General features: G+C 37.2%; 1 protein-coding gene across 1 annotated transcript in view; it reads left to right on the top strand.

Moving 5' to 3' along the window:
* VPS35L (VPS35 endosomal protein sorting factor like) overlaps window positions 1-19,487 on the top strand; it is a gene marked incomplete at its 5' end in the record, with an annotated part of 109,885 nt that overhangs the window by 28,815 nt on the left and 61,583 nt on the right. The window contains 12 exon segments of the mRNA XM_034783166.1: window positions 2,473-2,550; window positions 3,056-3,178; window positions 5,259-5,305; window positions 7,846-7,957; window positions 8,979-9,095; window positions 9,515-9,568; window positions 9,979-10,059; window positions 10,470-10,532; window positions 11,921-12,006; window positions 14,850-14,930; window positions 16,971-17,034; window positions 18,148-18,246. Coding sequence (XP_034639057.1) covers window positions 2,473-2,550; window positions 3,056-3,178; window positions 5,259-5,305; window positions 7,846-7,957; window positions 8,979-9,095; window positions 9,515-9,568; window positions 9,979-10,059; window positions 10,470-10,532; window positions 11,921-12,006; window positions 14,850-14,930; window positions 16,971-17,034; window positions 18,148-18,246 — 1,005 coding nt within the window.

Here is a 19,487-nt window from a genome sequence, read left to right as displayed (position 1 = left end):
CCCTCCGCGGCGTGGCTCGGGGCCCCCGCCCCCCATCCCCTCCGCAGCGCGGCTCGGGTCCCTCTCCCCCCCCTCCGCGGCTCGGGTCCCTCTCCCCCCCCTCCGCGGCGCGGCTCGGGTCCCCTCCCTGTCACCTCCGCGGCGCGGGTGCTGTCCCGGGTCTCCCCCCGTCCCCCCCGCGGCGCGGCTCGATTCCTGGGGGCGGGGCTTGCAGCATGCCCTGCCCCCAGGAATCGGGCCCCGCTCTTGCTAAAGCCGGCCCTGGACCCCAGGCAGCACAGGGCCAGCAGCCCGGAGCCCCTGGACGTCCAAGAGCTAAGCAGATCAAAGCAAGCATCTCTATCACACTGAGGAGATTTTAAACTTCAAGACTCCTTATAAGAAATGAAAAGGGAGGTGGATATTTGTTGCTGTTTTTAAACTTAAATAGGCAGCTAGTATTGTTTTTAAAATTATTATGAAGAACAAGTTTAAGCTTTGTTGTAACATGCGTTATTTGTCTGGACTGCTCAAGACCTGAATGCTTGTATAGGAGGAACTCTTTGAGTTGGCTTCTTAAATACCTTCATGTTGCTTCACAGCTGATGCTCCTTGATGAGATATAGGAGCCTTGTCTTAGAACAGGCTTAGTCAAAGTGATACAAGCTACGAAAGTGAGGTCTTGGAAGAGTGTTGCTGTTTTAATAATGTAATAAAAATACTGTGATGATAAATAATAATTAATAATAAATAGTGTGTAATAAGCATGTCATAAAAACAAATTTTATATTTCCAAGATCACTGCTTTTATAATTTATGCTTGGGTAAAGGAGAACATCCCTGGAAATATTCATTTTAGGAGAAAGGTTTCAGAGTAGCAGCCGTGTTAGTCTGTATCCGCAAAAAGAACAGGAGTACTTGTGGCACCTTAGAGACTAACAAATTTATTAGAGCATAAGCTTTCGTGGACTACAGCCCACTTCTTCGGGGGTTCTTGAGACTTGACATTTTAGTGAAAGGGGTTCACAGGTTGTTAAAATTTAGGAACCACTGCCCTATAGTAAGGGCTCTTTGTGCATCCCCATCCCCCCCTCTCCTCACAGCAGGGTCCCCCATTCTTCTCCCGATGCCAGAGTCTCTGTCTGCCCTGCCCCCAGTTGCTCCCCAAGGAGTTCTGTGTCTCCCATTCTCCCTCCCCCTATGCCAGGTGTGTGTGCCCCCGGCCCCTCCCCAGAGCAGAGGTGAGATGGGGGTTCCTATTGTGCTGGAAGATATTAATGGTTGCCATCAATCACTTGTTTGATCAACAGACAGCTGCATAGTTGCTGAAAGCTGTGGCTGTGCTAGTCAGATGGCAGCAGCTACATATATCCCCTTTCCCCCCCTTTCAGTTTCCCAGTTTTCCCCAAAATCAGTAGGGTTCTGACAACTGATGTCTAGACATTCCCTGAAATTTTGGAATAAATAATGAAGCTGTAGTGCAGGCACAAATAATATCTGTAAAGCAGCAGCATCGCTGTATAGAGGTATCTCTGCTGTTGAATTGAATCAAAGAACCAGCTCTCTCTATGGAAAGTTCATAGGGCAATGTATTTTTCTAAAGCTTATATGACTCAAATAGACACAAAATATAAAGGCTAGAGATGCTTGGTCTGGGCGAGTGCTGGGTACCTGCAGCTCCTGACGAAGTCAGTCAGAGTGGCAGGCGCCTCTCATGATCAGGCCTTGGGTGAGCAAAGTGATAGGAGAGGAGTCTTAGAAGCTGGGGTTTTTTGTTTTGTTTTTGTTTTTTAACATAACTGACTTATTGCTTTTTCAATAAGTCATTTGTGTTCCAGTTTCTCTTCTCTTACATTGGCACATAACAATTTTTTTTACCTTTTTTCTTTTCTAAAAAAAAATTATAGTAAAGAAATTATAGTAAAAAAAAACAACAACCCTGCATTAAAAAATCATTATTTAGGTTGCAAAATCAAGCACTCAAGAATTAGGAAAGGCCGGACTTAAAATTGCCTGTAACCCCTTAATTCACCCCCCTACATGTTTATGCATTACAATAGTCTTTAATTACCGGTCCTGTACTATTTTTTTTCCACAGGACCCCTACTTCATTCAGTGCAAAGAATGGATGCACCAAAGGGCAGCCTTAAATCTGGCTTTTCCTAACATTATAATGCTAGGTTTTTTAAATTTATTTTTGTAGCGCTCTTACTGGTCATGAACACCATACTAGGACCTGTTCTCAACAACCTCATTTAAACATAGTAGTAGCTAGCACAGTTCTGGTCTCAGTGGACGGGGCCATAATATCATTTCCTAGTGAGGCAGGGATAATGATGGGCAAAAAGCACTCTGTTCAGTACTCTGCTGTAGTATCTTCATCTTATTGATATCTGTATGAATATACTTATTCCCTGGAGAATAACTCTATTTCATAGCTGGAGGAGGATGGTAAGTGGTACAGATACAATTTTTCTCTTTCTTTGAATCTAGGTTGGGATGGAAGTGGCTCCTCATCTTAAAGAAAGCCTTAACAAGAATTTTTTTGACTTCCTTCTAACATTTAAGCAAGTAAGCAAATATGTTTGTATTGCCTGAGTGATGAAATAAGGATGTTCCTTGAGTAACCTATGATGAAAATGTTTTTTACAAATCCCTTTAAAAGTGCTTGAATCTAGAGTTGTAAATATTTTTGTAACTGTAAATCTGAAAAAAAATATAATTTTACCATCTAACAGATGTCACCAGCAAAATTGATGTTTACTAGACTGCATTATTTACCTTTACTCTGGTATTTCCTATATTTAGAATGGGAAATACTGCACATATTGTGGTAAATTTATCTACTGTACATGGTGTATGCCCAAATTTTAAATAGTGCCCACTGTATATTTCTTCCGAATTCAGGAAAATATGCAGAATACTTGTTGAGCATATTGTGTAATTCAGTGACCCTGGTCTCTCAAAGCTTTCAGTTAACCTATAACTTGAAGTTTTGTTTACAGTTTCTCATAGCCCCAGTCAGACACCTTTTTCCCCATGATGGCAGCTCTTTCATCTTTTACTTCCTTTACAGATGCATGGAGATACTGTTCAGAATCAGCTGGTAGTGCAGTGTGTGGAGATTCCATTGTATCTGACTCTCTACTCTCCTGCTATAGATTGGATTTTACAGTGTATTGCGTACCGTGCTCCCGAGGTAAAATGACATATTCACCATGTAAATAAATGCTTGATAGTTAACTGGAACAAAGAACATATACAATATCTGATTTTTAAAAGATATTATAGATTCCTATGGTAATTGTTCATTGCTAGGCTATTTAGTACATATTGATGCAGGACCTAGGATGCTATATTCAAACTTGAATTGAAAAATGACCAAAGCTTATGTGGGTGATATTATTAACAGATATAGTTATAGTGCTGTATATATACACGGGGCTTTATATAGCTAGCTAAGATACATGCAATGCTCTGAAGTGCCTGCATTCTAAGTAACCATCAATTCTGCATTCTAAGTAACCATAAATAGTTTCCAGTGAGAGTGCTTGAAAAGGCAAAAAGGCCAATGTGAAAGGATTAGTAAGTGTAAAAACAAAACCATACTGAAGGAGGCATAAGTGGGTTCATAATTATTTTTAGTTGTAGATATTAAGTTTAAAATTATAAGGCAAAGTTAAAGGATAAATGTAATATTACACAACGGACTAAAATAAGTCAACTTCATTATTCCACAAAGCTGATGAAAACTTGGAAGTTTCTTATAAAAACTAAGTTCTAGATTTCTCTTTCATATAGTTTTAATATAAACAGAGGTGCAGAAACAGAACTGCGAGTATAAGTAAATAAAAAGCAGGCAACTTCTTCTCTGTCTGATATGACTCTGGGATAAAAATATAGTACTAGCGGTAATCAAAATTTGCACCAGAACAAGTGATTGGGAAATTTTATCTCAACCACAATAATAATAATAAACCGTATTTTCTAAGGTTGGTCAACGTACACGTAATGGGCAAAGTACACGTAATGCAAATCAAGGGCAGCATAGGGGTAATAAGTGTATGTATGAAAGAAGTGCTAACAAGCCTTAACAATAATCAAATGAGTAGAATCAATATAAAGCCATTCTTGTTGTAGTACATGTTTACAGATTGTGTAGAATCTAAATAATGTAAATGCTTTTAAATAATGAAGATGCTAAAGACATTTTAAAGGTGAAACCTCACCCACACCAAAATGCACATCTGATTGCTTTGTACAGGACTCTGCATAACATGTCTCCTGGGACCAATCTAGAGATCTTTGATTTTGCATCAGCACCCCATGATGCTGTTATTCGCACTGCTTTATCAACTTAGCGATGCAAATTGCACCTGTTTTTATTTATAAACATGATCAACATAATGTTATAATCAGTCTAAAAATAGTCTGAAACAGAAATTAATTTCGAAGGAGACATTACAACACTTCATCATTTGAGAGGAAAGCTGAAGGAAGTCCAGTCATGGGGAGAACTCAAAATCTGCTCTGATTGCCTCCTTGTTTAAAGGCTTGTTTAAAAATTATCTTCTTAGAAATCAGCTCTTTCTCATATTTAGAGAAGAGTAGACTAAACTCCAATAGATCTGAGCATACATTTTTAAACTCTTGTATACAGGAAAAATATATGTATATTGGAAATAATAATAATAAGCAATTGATATTAAAGCACAAATGAGAACATTTACATTTATAGTCAATACTGTGTTTTCTTACTGTCCTGTTGGCTGGTGGTATCTTGCTTTCTTGATCTTCTGATTCTATTCAGTTTCTTCTGTCATGCTGATATAAGCTAGTGAGGAAAAACTCGGTAAGCTGTGAGCTTTGTAATTGCTTAACATGGTCAACAAGCTACTTAAAACTTCAATCGGTGTGACTGCATTCTGCAGTAAAGAGCTAGTGGTATTCCCCTCTCTTGCCAGAGGTAATTGACCTTGTCATTTTTCAGAGAGAGAACCTTTTCCAGGCATGACTAAAGACCTGGAAACTTGACTTTTATAAAATAAAGTAGCAAGTCACATTAAAATGTCACTGTACTCATGCAATATATTTGTGTTATATTGCACCACCCACAATATTTTCTTTTGACTAGATGTAGTGTTAAATAAGATTATTGGAATGTAGTTGCTAGGTAATGGCATTCACCTCTAGTTAATGTACAGTTTACCAAAAGCTGTGAGGATGTTGTATTTGTGTGGTCCACACTTTTTTTAATTTGAATGAAATCACCGTTATAGGTTCTGCTTACTGAGATGATGGAGAGATGCAAGAAACTGGGGAACAAGTAAGTACTGCACGGTCAACAGACCATGAGTCAGAAATCTAAATCTTGTGTTACACCCTTATGATCCAGTTCTTTGTATAATGTTTCTCATTTTATTTTTTGCAGGAGTACTTTATTAAACTATTAAAACTGAGATGTAGTATCTGTGCTCCCTGAATATTTTTTCCACCCAAAATTCCAAGGGGTTTGGTTGTGGCAAAAAAGTTAATTGACCCAATTGTCAGATGAGCCAGAGTTCAGCTAGGATTAAACCCCATGATACTTTGTGCTCCCAGTAATTTCCTTTGGGAACTACACATGCGACATTTTCTTCTGTTCCTCTTTTTACTTTTGCCAATTGACCAGTATGTGTATACTGTGAGAGGGAGGTTGCAGAGCAGGTGACTTTAAAGGCTAAGAATAGTCTTCCAAGTCTGTCTCAGGAAGGATGTGCATTCATTTCTAGTTAACTTAGTCCCTGTCCGAACTAGAAAAATGAGCAGAAAATGGATTTCAAATACAATTCATCCCATCTCCATACATTAATCTGAACTGGAATGTGGTTTGGCCTGGTCTGCACAGGCTTACCTGTATTTAGTGACTGATTAAGAAAGGTTACTTGCTGGTCTTGAATCCTCTTTCTGAATTGTGTGAGCATGGTTTGGCCCAAGTTATACTGGCTGGTTTCAGTTTGGTTTATTAAGGGGGCAGGACAAAGATATGTGAAAATTGTTTGCAAACATGATTAATTTTTCTACTGCACACTGAGCTAGTGTAATCTGCTTTGAGCAGGGCCGCCTTGGGGGCGGGGCAGTGGGGCAATCTGCCCCAGGCTCTGGGCCCAACAGGGGCCCCCACGAGGGTATAGTATTCTATAGTATTGCAACTTTTTTTATGGAAAGGGCCCCCAAAATTGCTTTGCCCCAGGCCCCCTGAATCCTCTGGGTGGCCCTGGCTTTGAGTGAAGAGCCGGAAATGCATTACCCTTTTAACTAAAAGAAAGATATTGTAACACCAAACATGTGACTGAGTTGAGGAGTGAAGAAGTTTGACTCAAAATCAGGTGTGAGGACACTCTTACATCGCTTTAATGGGGGCACAAATTATGCTTTTAAGACTCCACTGTATTAAGTTCTCTCTAAAGATTTTTGGTCCATTCTACAGCATTTGTCTTTAAATTAAATAGTTTCTAGTATTTTGGGTTGTGAAGACAGATTTTCTGCTTAATCTGTGCACAGCTCTCTTGTTTTCTTTGCAGCAAGGCAAATTTCACAATGTAGCACCAAGAGAGCTGAGAAATTTCCTATGTGTTTTAATGGAGTGTTAATTTCAGTCTTTTTTTGACCTTTTAAATGCTTACACAATGTAGCTAATTGGAAATTGAATAACCCAGCTCTGACCATTGTTTTGTAGGTTAACAACATGATAGGCAAATTTCTGCCCTCTTATGTGCACCTCGTTGAATGATATTTTAGATTTTATGTAGTGATTTTCATTGCTAAATTATGAATCCATGGGCTCTTCACAAACTAGATACATGCAATATCACTAAAATTCAGCCATCTCTGGGTAAAAGGTAGCAGCAAACTTCTGCAACATGCTGTGGACATCAGCTGGTGGCATGAAAATGTGTGGACAAGGCCAAGGGCAAATTCCTACTAAGTGCTATGTGATCACTGTAATCCTATTCGCTTTTGTTCTGCAAAAGACCCACACACAGTAAATTGCACAGTATTCACTTTATTGACTTCAAAGGAATGAAGGACAGAGTGTCAACTCTGCTGGGGTTACAAGTCAACATGGAAGGTGTGCAATTTAGCCCTGAATGTTTCTTTTTATTGCGGTTTCAAATTGAGTTACTTTTTCTAAAGTGCAGTACACTGGATTGCCTCTTCAACAGCTAATTTACAGTATAAATTTTAGGTTTCAATTATTACATCTGTAGACAATAATAATCACCTTTACTATAATCGTATGGATTTATTTCTGTTCTACCAGCTCATTTAGTAGAAATCAGCCTTGCAACAACAGCTTAATTAATGCAACAAAGCTTCAGTAGAGGTTGTCGCCATTACAAAAGATACTTTCAGTTGTAGGGACTTCAGACAGAAGAAGAAAATAGAATAGTTTAGCAAATGTACAAAGACTATCCCAATATTACTGTTTCTTTTTACTGAATAGCCAATGGTCTCCAGCTTGTTGAGTGATGTGCCAGTATTTTAAGGAAATCTGCTCTCAGCTAGTGATAGTTTGGAAGAAAGTTGATCCTTATGTAAGAAATCTAATGTAAAATTTATTTTAAAGATAATTAAATGATGTTTTCCTTGGAGTTAAGCAAAGAAAGTACAGGCTGAGGTTTTCTACATATCCTGCAGTTAAGTGCGGCATTGCCAAACTTAATATTTTCTTGTTTTGCCAACCCTTGATCAACCCATCACCCAAAAAAGTAGAAATGGAGTGTTATTTAATCATTCTTTGAAGTTCAGATTAATGTAAACTAGACAATGAAAAGTGGCTTAATTTATGGTGATCTGTGCTGATTTGTGTCCTGTTCCTTTTAGTGCCTTGCTGTTGAATTCAGTGATGTCAGCATTCAGAGCGGAATTTATAGCTGCAAGGTCTATGGATTTTATTGGCATGATTAAAGAGTGCGATGAATCTGGATTCCCCAAGGTAAGTTTTTTGCTATTTAAAGCACTCCTTATTCATTATCTTGCTGAGTGCTTTATACTTTTAGCTAGCTGTCTAGATAGTTCACACAGGATTAAAAAATGGGAACTCTATGCTGTGTAGAATAAGGTGATTTAAGATCTAGAACATAAAGTGATTTCTATTCCTGTTTCATTCCTGGGTCCTGAATCCTTTACGAGTGGGAGGAGTCCAATGCGAATGGAGACAAGAACTCTCTCTTCTGCAGCAGCAGTCAGGGCCGGCTCCAGGCACCACCGTAGCAAGCAGGTGCTTGTGGCGGCCAATGACGAGGGGGGCGGCATGTCTGGCTGTTCGGCGGCAATTCGGCGGTGGGGCCGTCACTCCTTCTCGGAGCGAAAGACCTGCCGCCGAATTGCTGCCGTAGAAGAAGCGATGGTAGAGCTGCCGCTGGATTGCAATTGCGGCTTTTTTTTTTTTTTTTTCTGCTTGGGTGGCAAAAACACTAGAGCCGGCCCTGGCAGCAGTGAATGGATGAAAATGAGGCCTGTTGCAGTTTATTTGTAATAAGGAAGAGGCCCTCATTAGCCAGTCAATTCCAGTGCTGGAAAGAAGTGCTGGGAATTAACTAATTGTGGCTTCATTCACACAGCATGTGACTCTACTCCCCACACTTGTACTGTTTTAAGGGGCTTAATCCTGCCCCATTGAAGCCAATGGGAGTTTTGCTGTTGACTTCAATGGGAACAGAATCTGACTTCTGGGTGTGCTAGTTTAGAGCCTTTCTTCAGGAATCTGCCAAATAAGTATGCATGTTAAACAGCTGTATTTCATTTCAATGTATATGCTCCGATGAGTTGCTAATTAAATGTAACCGCTTATAGTTCTCCAACAAAAGAGCATTACAGTTCAGTTTTTGAGCCAGAAAGTATATTATCTTTGAGTGACCTACCCAACTAGATAATTTTGTAACCAGGAGTATTTTGAAGTATGATCTGTTTCATAGAGAATCTCTAATTGATAGGATGATCTGATCTTTCCTCAGCATCTTCTCTTTCGCTCTTTGGGGTTAAACTTGGCCATGGCTGATCCTCCTGAATGTGATCGCCTTCAGATATTAAATGAAGCCTGGAAGGTTATCACAAAATTGAAGAACCCACAGGTGGGTGTCATTGATAGGAGATGAGTTCCGGGGTAAGTTGGAACTGACTTGCCAATTTCAGACACAGTTGTAGCCAGTTCAAAATGATTAAAAAAAAAAATCACAAATTACATATGAGCTTTTAATACACACTGAGCATAGCATTGTCTAGTTCATCATTCCTAGACACTCAATAATTGCCTTGTCAATAAGCATACCGGTCATATGTTTCATACATACTGAGTTGTACTCAATTTGGGTACAGCAGGGCCCCATTCTGAAATTTGTAACCATGAAGGTAGGTCCTTGTGCCCGCTTGGAGCCAAGTGCCAGACAAATGCCTAAGTAATTACTTAAGCAGACTGTGGGAAGAGAAATATATACTCTGAAACTTGATACAGATGCATTCTTTTGGCCATAACATATATATCTATTTCTAGGATTATATTAACTGTGCAGAAGTGTGGGTGGAGTATACCTGCAGACACTTTACGGTATGTAGGAATTTCTATAAGGATTTTTTTTCTAATTTTAACTATATGGAGACAGTAAGTAGCTGTATAGCAGTTTACAATGTGAAAAACAATAAACCAGATTATCTCCTAATGTGAGAGCTGAATAGATACAAATTAGAGGCTTAAAAGGAGTCCTTTTGATCATTCATAAATATATTTCTAACCTGTATTTGGAACATAATTGGGGAAATAGGCAGTGTTACAGTAAGTGTCTGTTTGTAACCAGATAATTCTTATTTAAGGTTCAACTACAACCATGTAGAAAATTCATTCTTTTGTAGATGGCAATAAATTCTCAACCTTAACTTAGTACTAACAAAGTATTTTAGTAATTTGATTTCTGCACCATTTTTTATGCTGAGTTGTGACATTTAATTTTCACTACATAGAAGCGTGAGGTCAATACTGTTTTGGCAGATGTTATCAAACACATGACTCCAGATCGTGCATTCGAAGATGCCTATCCACAGGTAAGAGACTATTTTGATTTACCAACTCTATAAATAACTCATTTTGTTCCAAGAAAATGCGCAGAGGGTTCTAAAGTCTATTTTACAGTGTATTTTAAAAGGCCTTTTGTAACTCAGGAAGCTCTTTAGAATAAAGCGAAGCTGTGGTATAGTGTTCCAGATTTATTCATGGAGGTCAATTTTTAAATCTAGAATAATTTACAACAAAATAATTTGTGTATGTGTATATATAGCTATATATATAGAGAGAGAGAGAGCTGTGTGTGTTTTTAGAATTGTTTTCTACGTGTTAACTGGAGAAAAATAACCTATACATTGGATGATTTACAGATAGATCTGCACCGGTGTCATCATTATGTACGTTAACATGCAATTTGTAATGTATTTAGTTGTTTTTCTTCTTTTCCTAGCTTCACTCAATTATTCAGAAAATTATCACCTATTTCCATGACTTTTCTGTACTTTTTTCTGCGGTAAGTCATACCTTTGCATTGTTTTCTAGAACTTGAGTGTAGATTGTTTTCATAAGGAAAGCTAACCTAATTTTCTTATCTGTCATCTGAAAGCTCACATGGTGAGAAGCACTTTTTGTCAAGTATAAAATTGTTAAAACACCATGGGAAGTCTTCTCTTGTTACTTTCTTAAAAAATCCATTATTTGCATTCCAGCCTATCACACTGTTTTCTTCCTAGGTTATAGAATTCTCTAATACTATTTAATTCTCTAATATCTTTGTTTTAATGCAGCAGTAACAACCAGCCAGCCAGCAAAGGGAGGTCAGATTAACTAATACAGCTTATTTCTGTTCTGTGCTGATAACTACATAATGAGTAGTTCAGTATAATGCATACTTATAATGTGTCATAGCAAAGAATTCAGAGTCAACTGTTCTGGTACTGACTGAGGTAGAAAGGAAAGAATAGGGAGGCCAATGGGTAGGTTTGTGTTGCAAAGTCTGCTTAAACTACTGAAGCTTGATTAAGGGCAAACTTTTCAAATATACCTAGATGATTTAAGAGCCAAATTTCCATTTTCAGCGACTTAGGCACCTAACGCTCACTGAAAGTCAATGGGTATCAGGCTCCTAAATCGCTTGGGCACTTTGAAAATTTTACCATCCATATATTTTGGGGATGGTACAGAAACTAATTCTCTAGATTCTCAAATTCAGCATCTTTAAATGACATCCGAACATTCTAAAGCTTCAAAAGTAGCCCTGGAAAAATCCAAAATGGTGGCAAGAATTTGACAGATTTTTTGGGACTTTAATACCCTATGACTTGTTCCTGGAGTCCTCAGACTTTCCAGCGATCATCACTTCTGTATCTGTGCTGCTTCAAGCATATTATTGCTTTTATAACATATTTTCCATATTTTTTTTGAGACACGTGGCTAAATGAGCTCTGATCTGTTCCATGTTTATACTGGATATGCTGATCCAATAAGCTAGCTGTTTTGTCAGCCAATAAGATTTCTCCATTCATACCACCCTGCTATAATTTCACATAGGGTGACCAGACAGCAAGTGTGAAAAATCAGGACAGGGGGTGGGGGGTAATAGGAGCCTATATAAGAAAAAGCCCCCAAAATTGGGACTGTACCTATAAAATCGGGACATCTGGTCACACTAATCTCACAGTACCTAATCTGTGATCCTCCAGGAAGAATAACTTTCTTCAAAAGAAGTAAAAACTGGTCTATTACACTCATACACGCATAGCTGAGATTATTTTAAATATTTCTAAAATATTTATACTTATTGGTTCTTTAGGCAGATTTTCATCTTCAGCACAGAGATCAAAAGCTTTTGTGTGTAAAATACCTTAATATACCTGTTGTTTTTTTAATTTGTATTTTTAGGAGAAATTCTTACCATTCCTGGATATGTTCCAGAAAGAGAGTGTGAGAGTGGAGGTTTGCAAGTGCATTATGGAAGCTTTTATTAAGTAAGTAGAAAATATTCTGATTCAGGGCATGCTAGAGGATCTGGGCAATCTATTGAAAAGTTGTTAGGGGAGATAGAATGAATCTGTTTGTAGTCCATTTGGCATGTATAAGGTATTCCAGGCTCCAGGAAGAAAATATAAACATATAATTTTGTATTAGTCTTCTTTATTCATCAGTTGCTTATTAATTGTTTTTCAGTGAAAATCAGAGTATCTGAATAGTCTTGTCAACTCTGTGTCTGATAGAAATAACAGATAGCGGTGTAGCCATGTTGGTCTTAGGATATTAGAGAGACAATAGCTGAAGAAGAGCTTTGTGTAAGAGCTCGTCTCTCTCATAAACAGAAGTTGGTCCAATAAAGATATTACCTCACCCACCTTATCTCAGAAATATAACTTGACTTTCCTCATAATAAACAGATTTATTGTTGCTGATTCCAGATTAATTGTTGTTTGTGCTTGCTTCAATTTCCATTATTTGACTTGGTTTACATGATAAAATGCTGTATATTCCTAGCCTTGACTGACATCAGCAGTGATCGTGGCATATGAATAAGGAAAGGAACAAATAGACATGTTTGTTGCAGTAAAATGAATGTTTCCTGAATGGAAAACGATATCAGAAGATGAGATTTCATGTTCAAACTTTTCAGAGTCCAGAATAGTTATTTTCATTAAAACAAAAGATTTTTTTTAAACATTACTTTCTTTTAAATGCTCAAATTGGAGAGCAGTAGTACATAACTTAAAAGTGATATCTGAATTTCAATTAGATTTCTTCCAATCAGAAATATTAAATGCTGATAATTCAGGCATGAAAAAATGAATAGTGAAAGGCTGGCTAGAGCAACTTCCACTGGTCTGTTACAAAGAGCAGACTGTTATGATTTCTTGATTGCATAGTTGAGAAACATTGATAGCCGTTCAGATTGTGCCTAATGTGTATGTACTGCATTATGTCAATTGTATATTCCAAGGGGACTGTATATAACAGATTGTGCAATTGATGATGCCAGGTTTGGAGTCTTTTGTTACTAGTTCTAAATTTTTCAAAAATGTAGTCCGTTGTAGTTGGCAGAAGCCTGCAAATGGTTTTTGACCATGACGAAAATGCACTTTGGATACATTTAAAAACCAAACCAAAACCCAGAAAACTTTATTTGAAGTCCATTAGAAATATTGTTGTAAATACAGAAGGCCAAATTACCTGTCACTGACCCCTTCCATCAACTTCTAAGTGTCCCTGTGCTGCCCTGGTAACCACTTGAAGCGAATGGAACACTTATTAATGAAGTTTCCAGGCTTATCTCCACTTAAAACAGAGCTGGGGAGGGGGGTGATAAATATTTCCTATTCTATTCCACTAACAGTGAGATGGACCTACTCCTGATATACGTAGAGCACTCTTTTGGTAATGCCCTTTTGTTAGGCAATATATTAAGGGGAGAGCTTTTAATACTACATAGACAAAGAACACTTAACTATACGTTCATTTACTATATACTATTTATCACTAGGCATTTGTACAGCAGAAAAAAACATATTCAGTACAAATAGAATGAACAATTAATTGCCCTAATAATATTTACTAGTAGACTATAAGATCTGGAATGCAGGGCTCTTCAGCTGTATCACTCTGAACCAAGGTGCTTAATCTCTGTATTCATATCTAGAGTAATTACTGCTAATCAGATTGGAAGGTGGTTCTAGATGGCTCCTCCCATCATATAGAGGGAGTGGGTGTGTCTTTTTGGGCAATTAGGAAATGAGGTAGAGGGGGCCCTGGAGAGGCAGCTTAGGCTGAAGTTTTTGCTTCAGCGTTTTTGAGTTGTCAATGAAGCCATATCTCAGGAAGGAGATGCAATTAAATGCCAGCATCACAGTGGTTTGCTGTGTTGAGGATACAGTGGGGCTTGGTCTGTTCACAGGGGCTGTTCTGAATGCTCTGTTACAGTAAAAGATACAGTGGTTATAAGTTAATACAGTATAGAGCATTCATTGCTCATCAGGGTTAGAGGTCTCTGCCCTTTATCTCTTTCAGGCTGCCTTGTTTTATTGCATACTGAGTGTTACACTTCTTTGTTCTTGGCAGTTGATTGACTGTGCTAGTTTTGAGGCACTTTTGTTCTCCTTCTTTGGAGCTCAGAGTACAGGAGAGCAAATGGTTTCTTTCAAAATATCTGTTGAAAATGGCATTGGAGATACTATCCAGGAAATAGAGTGGCATTTCTCATTCCTCTGGTAACTCAGGAATTCTGGTTTTTGGCTTCAGTATTTATCTGTGGCATGATTAATACCTCAAGGTGATGCAACTTCACGATATATACTTGGTCGTCTAATTAGTCCTTGCATGCCTAGACAGGGCACATCACCCATTCTGTGCTATCTGACATTAACCAAGAAACTCGATTCCTATCAGAGATTTCTTTACTGGTTTTGCTTTCAAGTTCTTAGCTGGACATTTCTGGGCAATGTTCTACACTCTCACCATCCATAAGACTTAAGCTGTCTGTGACTTTGTAATAATACCGCCAGATAGTTATGAAATATAAGTCCCACTGTCATGTTTATTTTTTAACTGTGTATTAACTGTGAAAGTATAAATATACTTTAAGTATTTTTGTAAAAAGAAAGATACCTTGGGATGTTGCACAATGTAAGGTGTTCTTTGGAGGTTATTTCACAGACAGAGATCACGTTTTCACCATTGCGATTCTCTGCTCATAAGAGTATATAAAGGCTGCCTATGCAAAATTAGCATTAAATGAATTTTACGTTTTCCACTGTTGTGTCTTGGAGAAACTGCAGTATTTTTATCAGTATTTTCCAAAAATGTTTTTCAGACATCAACAAGACGCTACTAAAGACCCTGTCATACTCAATGCTCTTCTACACGTGTGCAAGACCATGCATGATTCTGTGAAGTAAGATGAAATTTAAATGTATTATAATACAGTATATGTGTAAATGGTGGATGTTCTGATGTATAGTTTTACTTTTAGTGGGGTTAATATTTCAGGGTGAATTTATGCATGGCCCTTTCTTTTGCATTAATGGGAGCTGTGCAATGAAATCACAACACATTATTTACTCTTTAATCATTGCTTTATTTCAGCATTCAAACTGGAAAATGGCAATAACTTAATAGATTTTTTTTCTAGTGTGGAAGGAGGCAGCAAGGATACTTTTTGAGAATAAAAAACATAAACAAAGTAGCAGATGCTGTTAGAGAAATGATGCCAGTTTGGGCCCTTTTCAGTTTTTGTGAGGATAAAAAGCAGCTAGAATCTTCCAGGAACTACAGTGAACAATAGAGTATTTAGAGGCTTTCAATACATACTTCGCTATTAAAAACTCAGCTCCCAAAATTGAGTTGCACTAGAACCACTTTCAGTTATTTGACCTGCACAAAGCAGCCCTAATCTGGCAGAAATAACAAGATCTCTCTCCAGTAGCGGGATTGCTGGGTGGTAGAGAAACTCCTTATCAAACTCCCACCCTGTGGCTGTGCAGGAAATGAGGATCCCTGGCTGTCATAATGGCTCTCAGGGGCTGTTGGCAGTTGGAATAATTAAGAACAACCTTCCTTTTTCCATGCAACCCCCCTGAACCTTGACTGGGAGCCTTGGAAAACCCCTAATTAGCAATTCTTTTAGTTTAGGCAGAGTTAATTTACATCATTCCTTTGATTCTGTTCTGTCAGCTCTTACAATGACCATTTTACATAGCATTCTAATGAGTTAAAACTACCGCCACTTTTCACAAACTTTGGTACAGCAAAGGTTCAACCCACGATCTAGATCTTAGCACAACATAGGCCACTTGAACAGCTGTTGAGTGGTAACAACTTTTAGGCCCTGGTACCAAGCTGGGTCAGATTTGAACTGGCAACCTATATTATTGACCTGTAGATCTCATTAAAAATCTCCTGAGGCGTCCAGATCACTCTAGTTCTTTCTTTTGATGGAGGTTTTCCTTCCTTCTTTATTGGATAAAACTATTGTCCTGTTTCCATCTGGTGTCAGCTCTACGAAAATGGTAAAATGATACACAGGAGGTCAAATCTGGAGACAAGTACGTAATGGTAAAAGGATTAAATAGGATTTCTTAATTGTAATTTAAATTTCTGTATATCTATTTTCATCCAAACAGATCTAGCTTATTGGATTTCTATGTGATGTAAATTTATCTCATATTGGATTTGGGTTATGCTTTCAGAAAGATCAGATATATTTGTGGTAATTTTGGAAGTAAATGTATCTTTTTAGTACTATTTGTGACAGCAAAACTTCTAGAGAACACTATAATGAGACAGTGGTAATAGTAACAGAGTTAAAAGGACACAGTTGAGTAATCATAGCTTAAAACAAAAACCTTCTTATAAATATCACCTTAGAGAATTAAAACTGAAAGAATGTTAAATATCACATTTAAGGGTTTTTTTTTAAATTGTTTGTATTTCTCTCAAGTAGGAATATGAATTTAAATTAGCTAATCTAATTTGTTTATAATTAGTTTATAGTCAATTTCTCATCCATGTTTTCATGCTGTAGTTCAGTGCTGCACCGCTGAATTGCTGTTTGAGAATATTAGTCTGGATAAAAGCTATATCTTTTTTCACTGGGATTCAAAGTATTTCATAGAAACATTTCTGTTGGTCTCTAAATTTTATAAAATCTTATTTTACAGAATTTACATATTAGGCAAAACTTGTCCTGGTAATATCCCTTTAAGAGTATTATTAAAAATAGCTGACAGTCATAAATACAGTGTGATTTTAAGTTAGTTTAAAAATTAAGGGTATAAAAATGAGTATAAGATGAATGTGTCCTTAAAATGAGTGAATTAGATACTGTGAGCATAAAAGAAATTTTAAGAATTTGTAAAATACATATATAGTTGAAACTTATTTGTTTTTTGAAGATGGCTTATTTTATGTTGACTATGTAAACTTACTGTTGTAGTGCACTAACACTTGAAGATGAAAAGAGAATGTTAGCATCTTTGATAAATGGATTTATAAAAATGGTGAGTATTTAGTATCATGATTGCCTGGGAAAACTTTTTGTGACAGAGATACGGTGTGGGAAATAGGCACCCCAATACCACTGAAATTCAATGGGACTTGAGCATCCAACTTGCTCAGGATATGTTAAAAATCCCATCCAGTATATTTAGCGAAGGAAATATGCAGATGTTTTGAAGAAATGTCATACAACTTGGTATCACAGGCCTAGTTTAAAGTGTAGGTATCACTGCGTGCATCAAAATCTTCTGTTAAATGTTTTTAAATATCTTGTAAAACCTATACGTGTTTTTAAAGTTGAATATTAATGAATGTCTTGCCTGTCGTGACAGTCTGAAAGGTCACAGGTCACTAGCAAGTGAACAGTAACATTAGCAGATTTAATTCCACCGCCCACACCTGAAGGGGATCAACACAAAATTAAAAACAAAAAACATTTTTTTAAAAATCAGTTTTTTGGAGTCCTCCAGCATTCCAAAATTGAGACGGACTTAAAAAATAACTTAAAAAACAAAAACAAATGCCCACTCTTCAAAAAACAGTTTGTATTGGGTGCATAATAAACTAGTGTCAATAAAAAGGTTTATTCATTAATCTGTTTGTAGAGTGATTATGTGGGTTTTCTGTTAAGCTGCTTTTATTTATTTATTTATTTATTTATTAATTAATTAATTAATTAAATGCAAACCTCACCAAACCCCCACTTCCTTTAAACCTCACGTTAGGAATTCTGTTAGATATCAGATCCCTTTCCAGAAGTCTGGAAGCTGATAAGTATGCTTGAGAAATATTCAGGCCGTAAATCAGAGACCATATATTGTTTTAATAATAATAAAAACAAAACAAGAAAAACTTGCAGATTTCCCTAGAAGCTAAATTATGAAAGGTGAACAGTTGAAGGAGAATCTCTTCTATCGCTAATATAGCTGTGAGCAAGTTACTTTGAAATTATTCAACTTAACTTCAGTTGAGGATCTTCACTCCAACCCTTTTGGAACAAACAAAAGAGAGAAAGAGACAAAGCACCTTAATTCAAAACACATTATCGAAAGATCAAATAGCTGTGTGCTGCAGACATGTCATAAGTGTGGCTTTTTGTATCTTCCTAATCCCAGGTATCATTTGGCCGGGACTTTGAGCAGCAGCTGAGTTTTTATGTTGAAGCTAGGTCAATGTTTTGCAATCTGGAGCCTGTTCTTGTCCAGCTGGTTCATGTAAGCAAAAAATTTAACTGCAGATGCTGTTTCAATCAGTGGGTTCCCCAGTCCTCCCTTCTCTTCTCCCTCCCCCCCCCCATTGCCATTCCTTATATTTATTGTGTTAAGGTTTATTTCACTAGGTATTCAGGAGTAGACTTTGTTTTTGCCTTTCTTTTCTCACTAAATTTTTCTTCAATTGTGTGCTTTTCCCTCATACTTAGTACCATTTAATGATGCAAATTAACTGTGTCATTAGATTAATTGGTTTATGGAACAAACAATACTACAAGGTCTTCCTATATATTCAGAAATTGGAGGCTGATAGTCACAGGAGGAATCATGTGAGTGCTCTCAAGGAGAGGGTCTGTCTCTGGAACAAACTTCCAGATGAAATTAGACAAATTCCAGAGTCAGGCCACCTTTGTCAAACTATGCAAAATTTTCCTATTTAATCAAGTTTTTGCACCAGAAGCAGAAGGACATGCATAACATCAACCTCCCCCGCCCCCCGCAACCCCCATCAAAAGTAGACCTTTCTGTAGCTGTATAAAGGGTAAGAGCCAGAGACTTCATAAATTCCACTGGGACTTGGCTGTTTGCATATGAAGGGTGTTGAAATACCACAAGTGATTGGTGGCAGTATAAAATTCTTCCATAGATACCTTCTGCACATTTCTTCTGAAAAATGTAGTGGTGTTCTAACTGGATTATGAATTGGGTATTAATAGAAATGGGATATCTTTCATATTTAAGTTTATTTTCTTTTGTGTTAATTTTTAAATGATTATTATACACAAGATGGAAACAGTATTTCACAAAAATAAATAATTAAAAGTCAAAGACTTTGGTGGAGTTATGGAATCCAGGAGCACAAATAAGAACCCACCCTATAAGGTATATGAAAAGAGTATACATTTCAGGCTTATGTATTTGTTCTAACTTCCTATGTTTAGAAATCAGTTTGACAGAATGATATCGAGATATGCTGAGTTCATATGACTAGATCAGCGTAGGGAAATTTTTTTGTAATTAGGAATTTTCCCATTCTTGCTTAGTTCAAGCAAACAAGAAAAAATAGGAATGGAAAAGGTTGAAATGCCAGGTCAGCAATTCACTGTATAATTTACAAGTGCTGGTTAGACTTTGCATGCATCCCCCATAACAAACTGTGGAAGCAAAATTTCATATTTTTAAATGTAAAACTGTTGGGTAACTGAAAAATAATAGCAACATAATAATCAGGATGACTATTTTGG

Source organism: Trachemys scripta, chromosome 10 (assembly GCF_013100865.1).
Source record: "Trachemys scripta elegans isolate TJP31775 chromosome 10, CAS_Tse_1.0, whole genome shotgun sequence".
Classification (NCBI taxonomy): domain Eukaryota; kingdom Metazoa; phylum Chordata; order Testudines; family Emydidae; genus Trachemys; species Trachemys scripta.
This window is presented reverse-complemented; position numbering and strand designations above follow the sequence as displayed.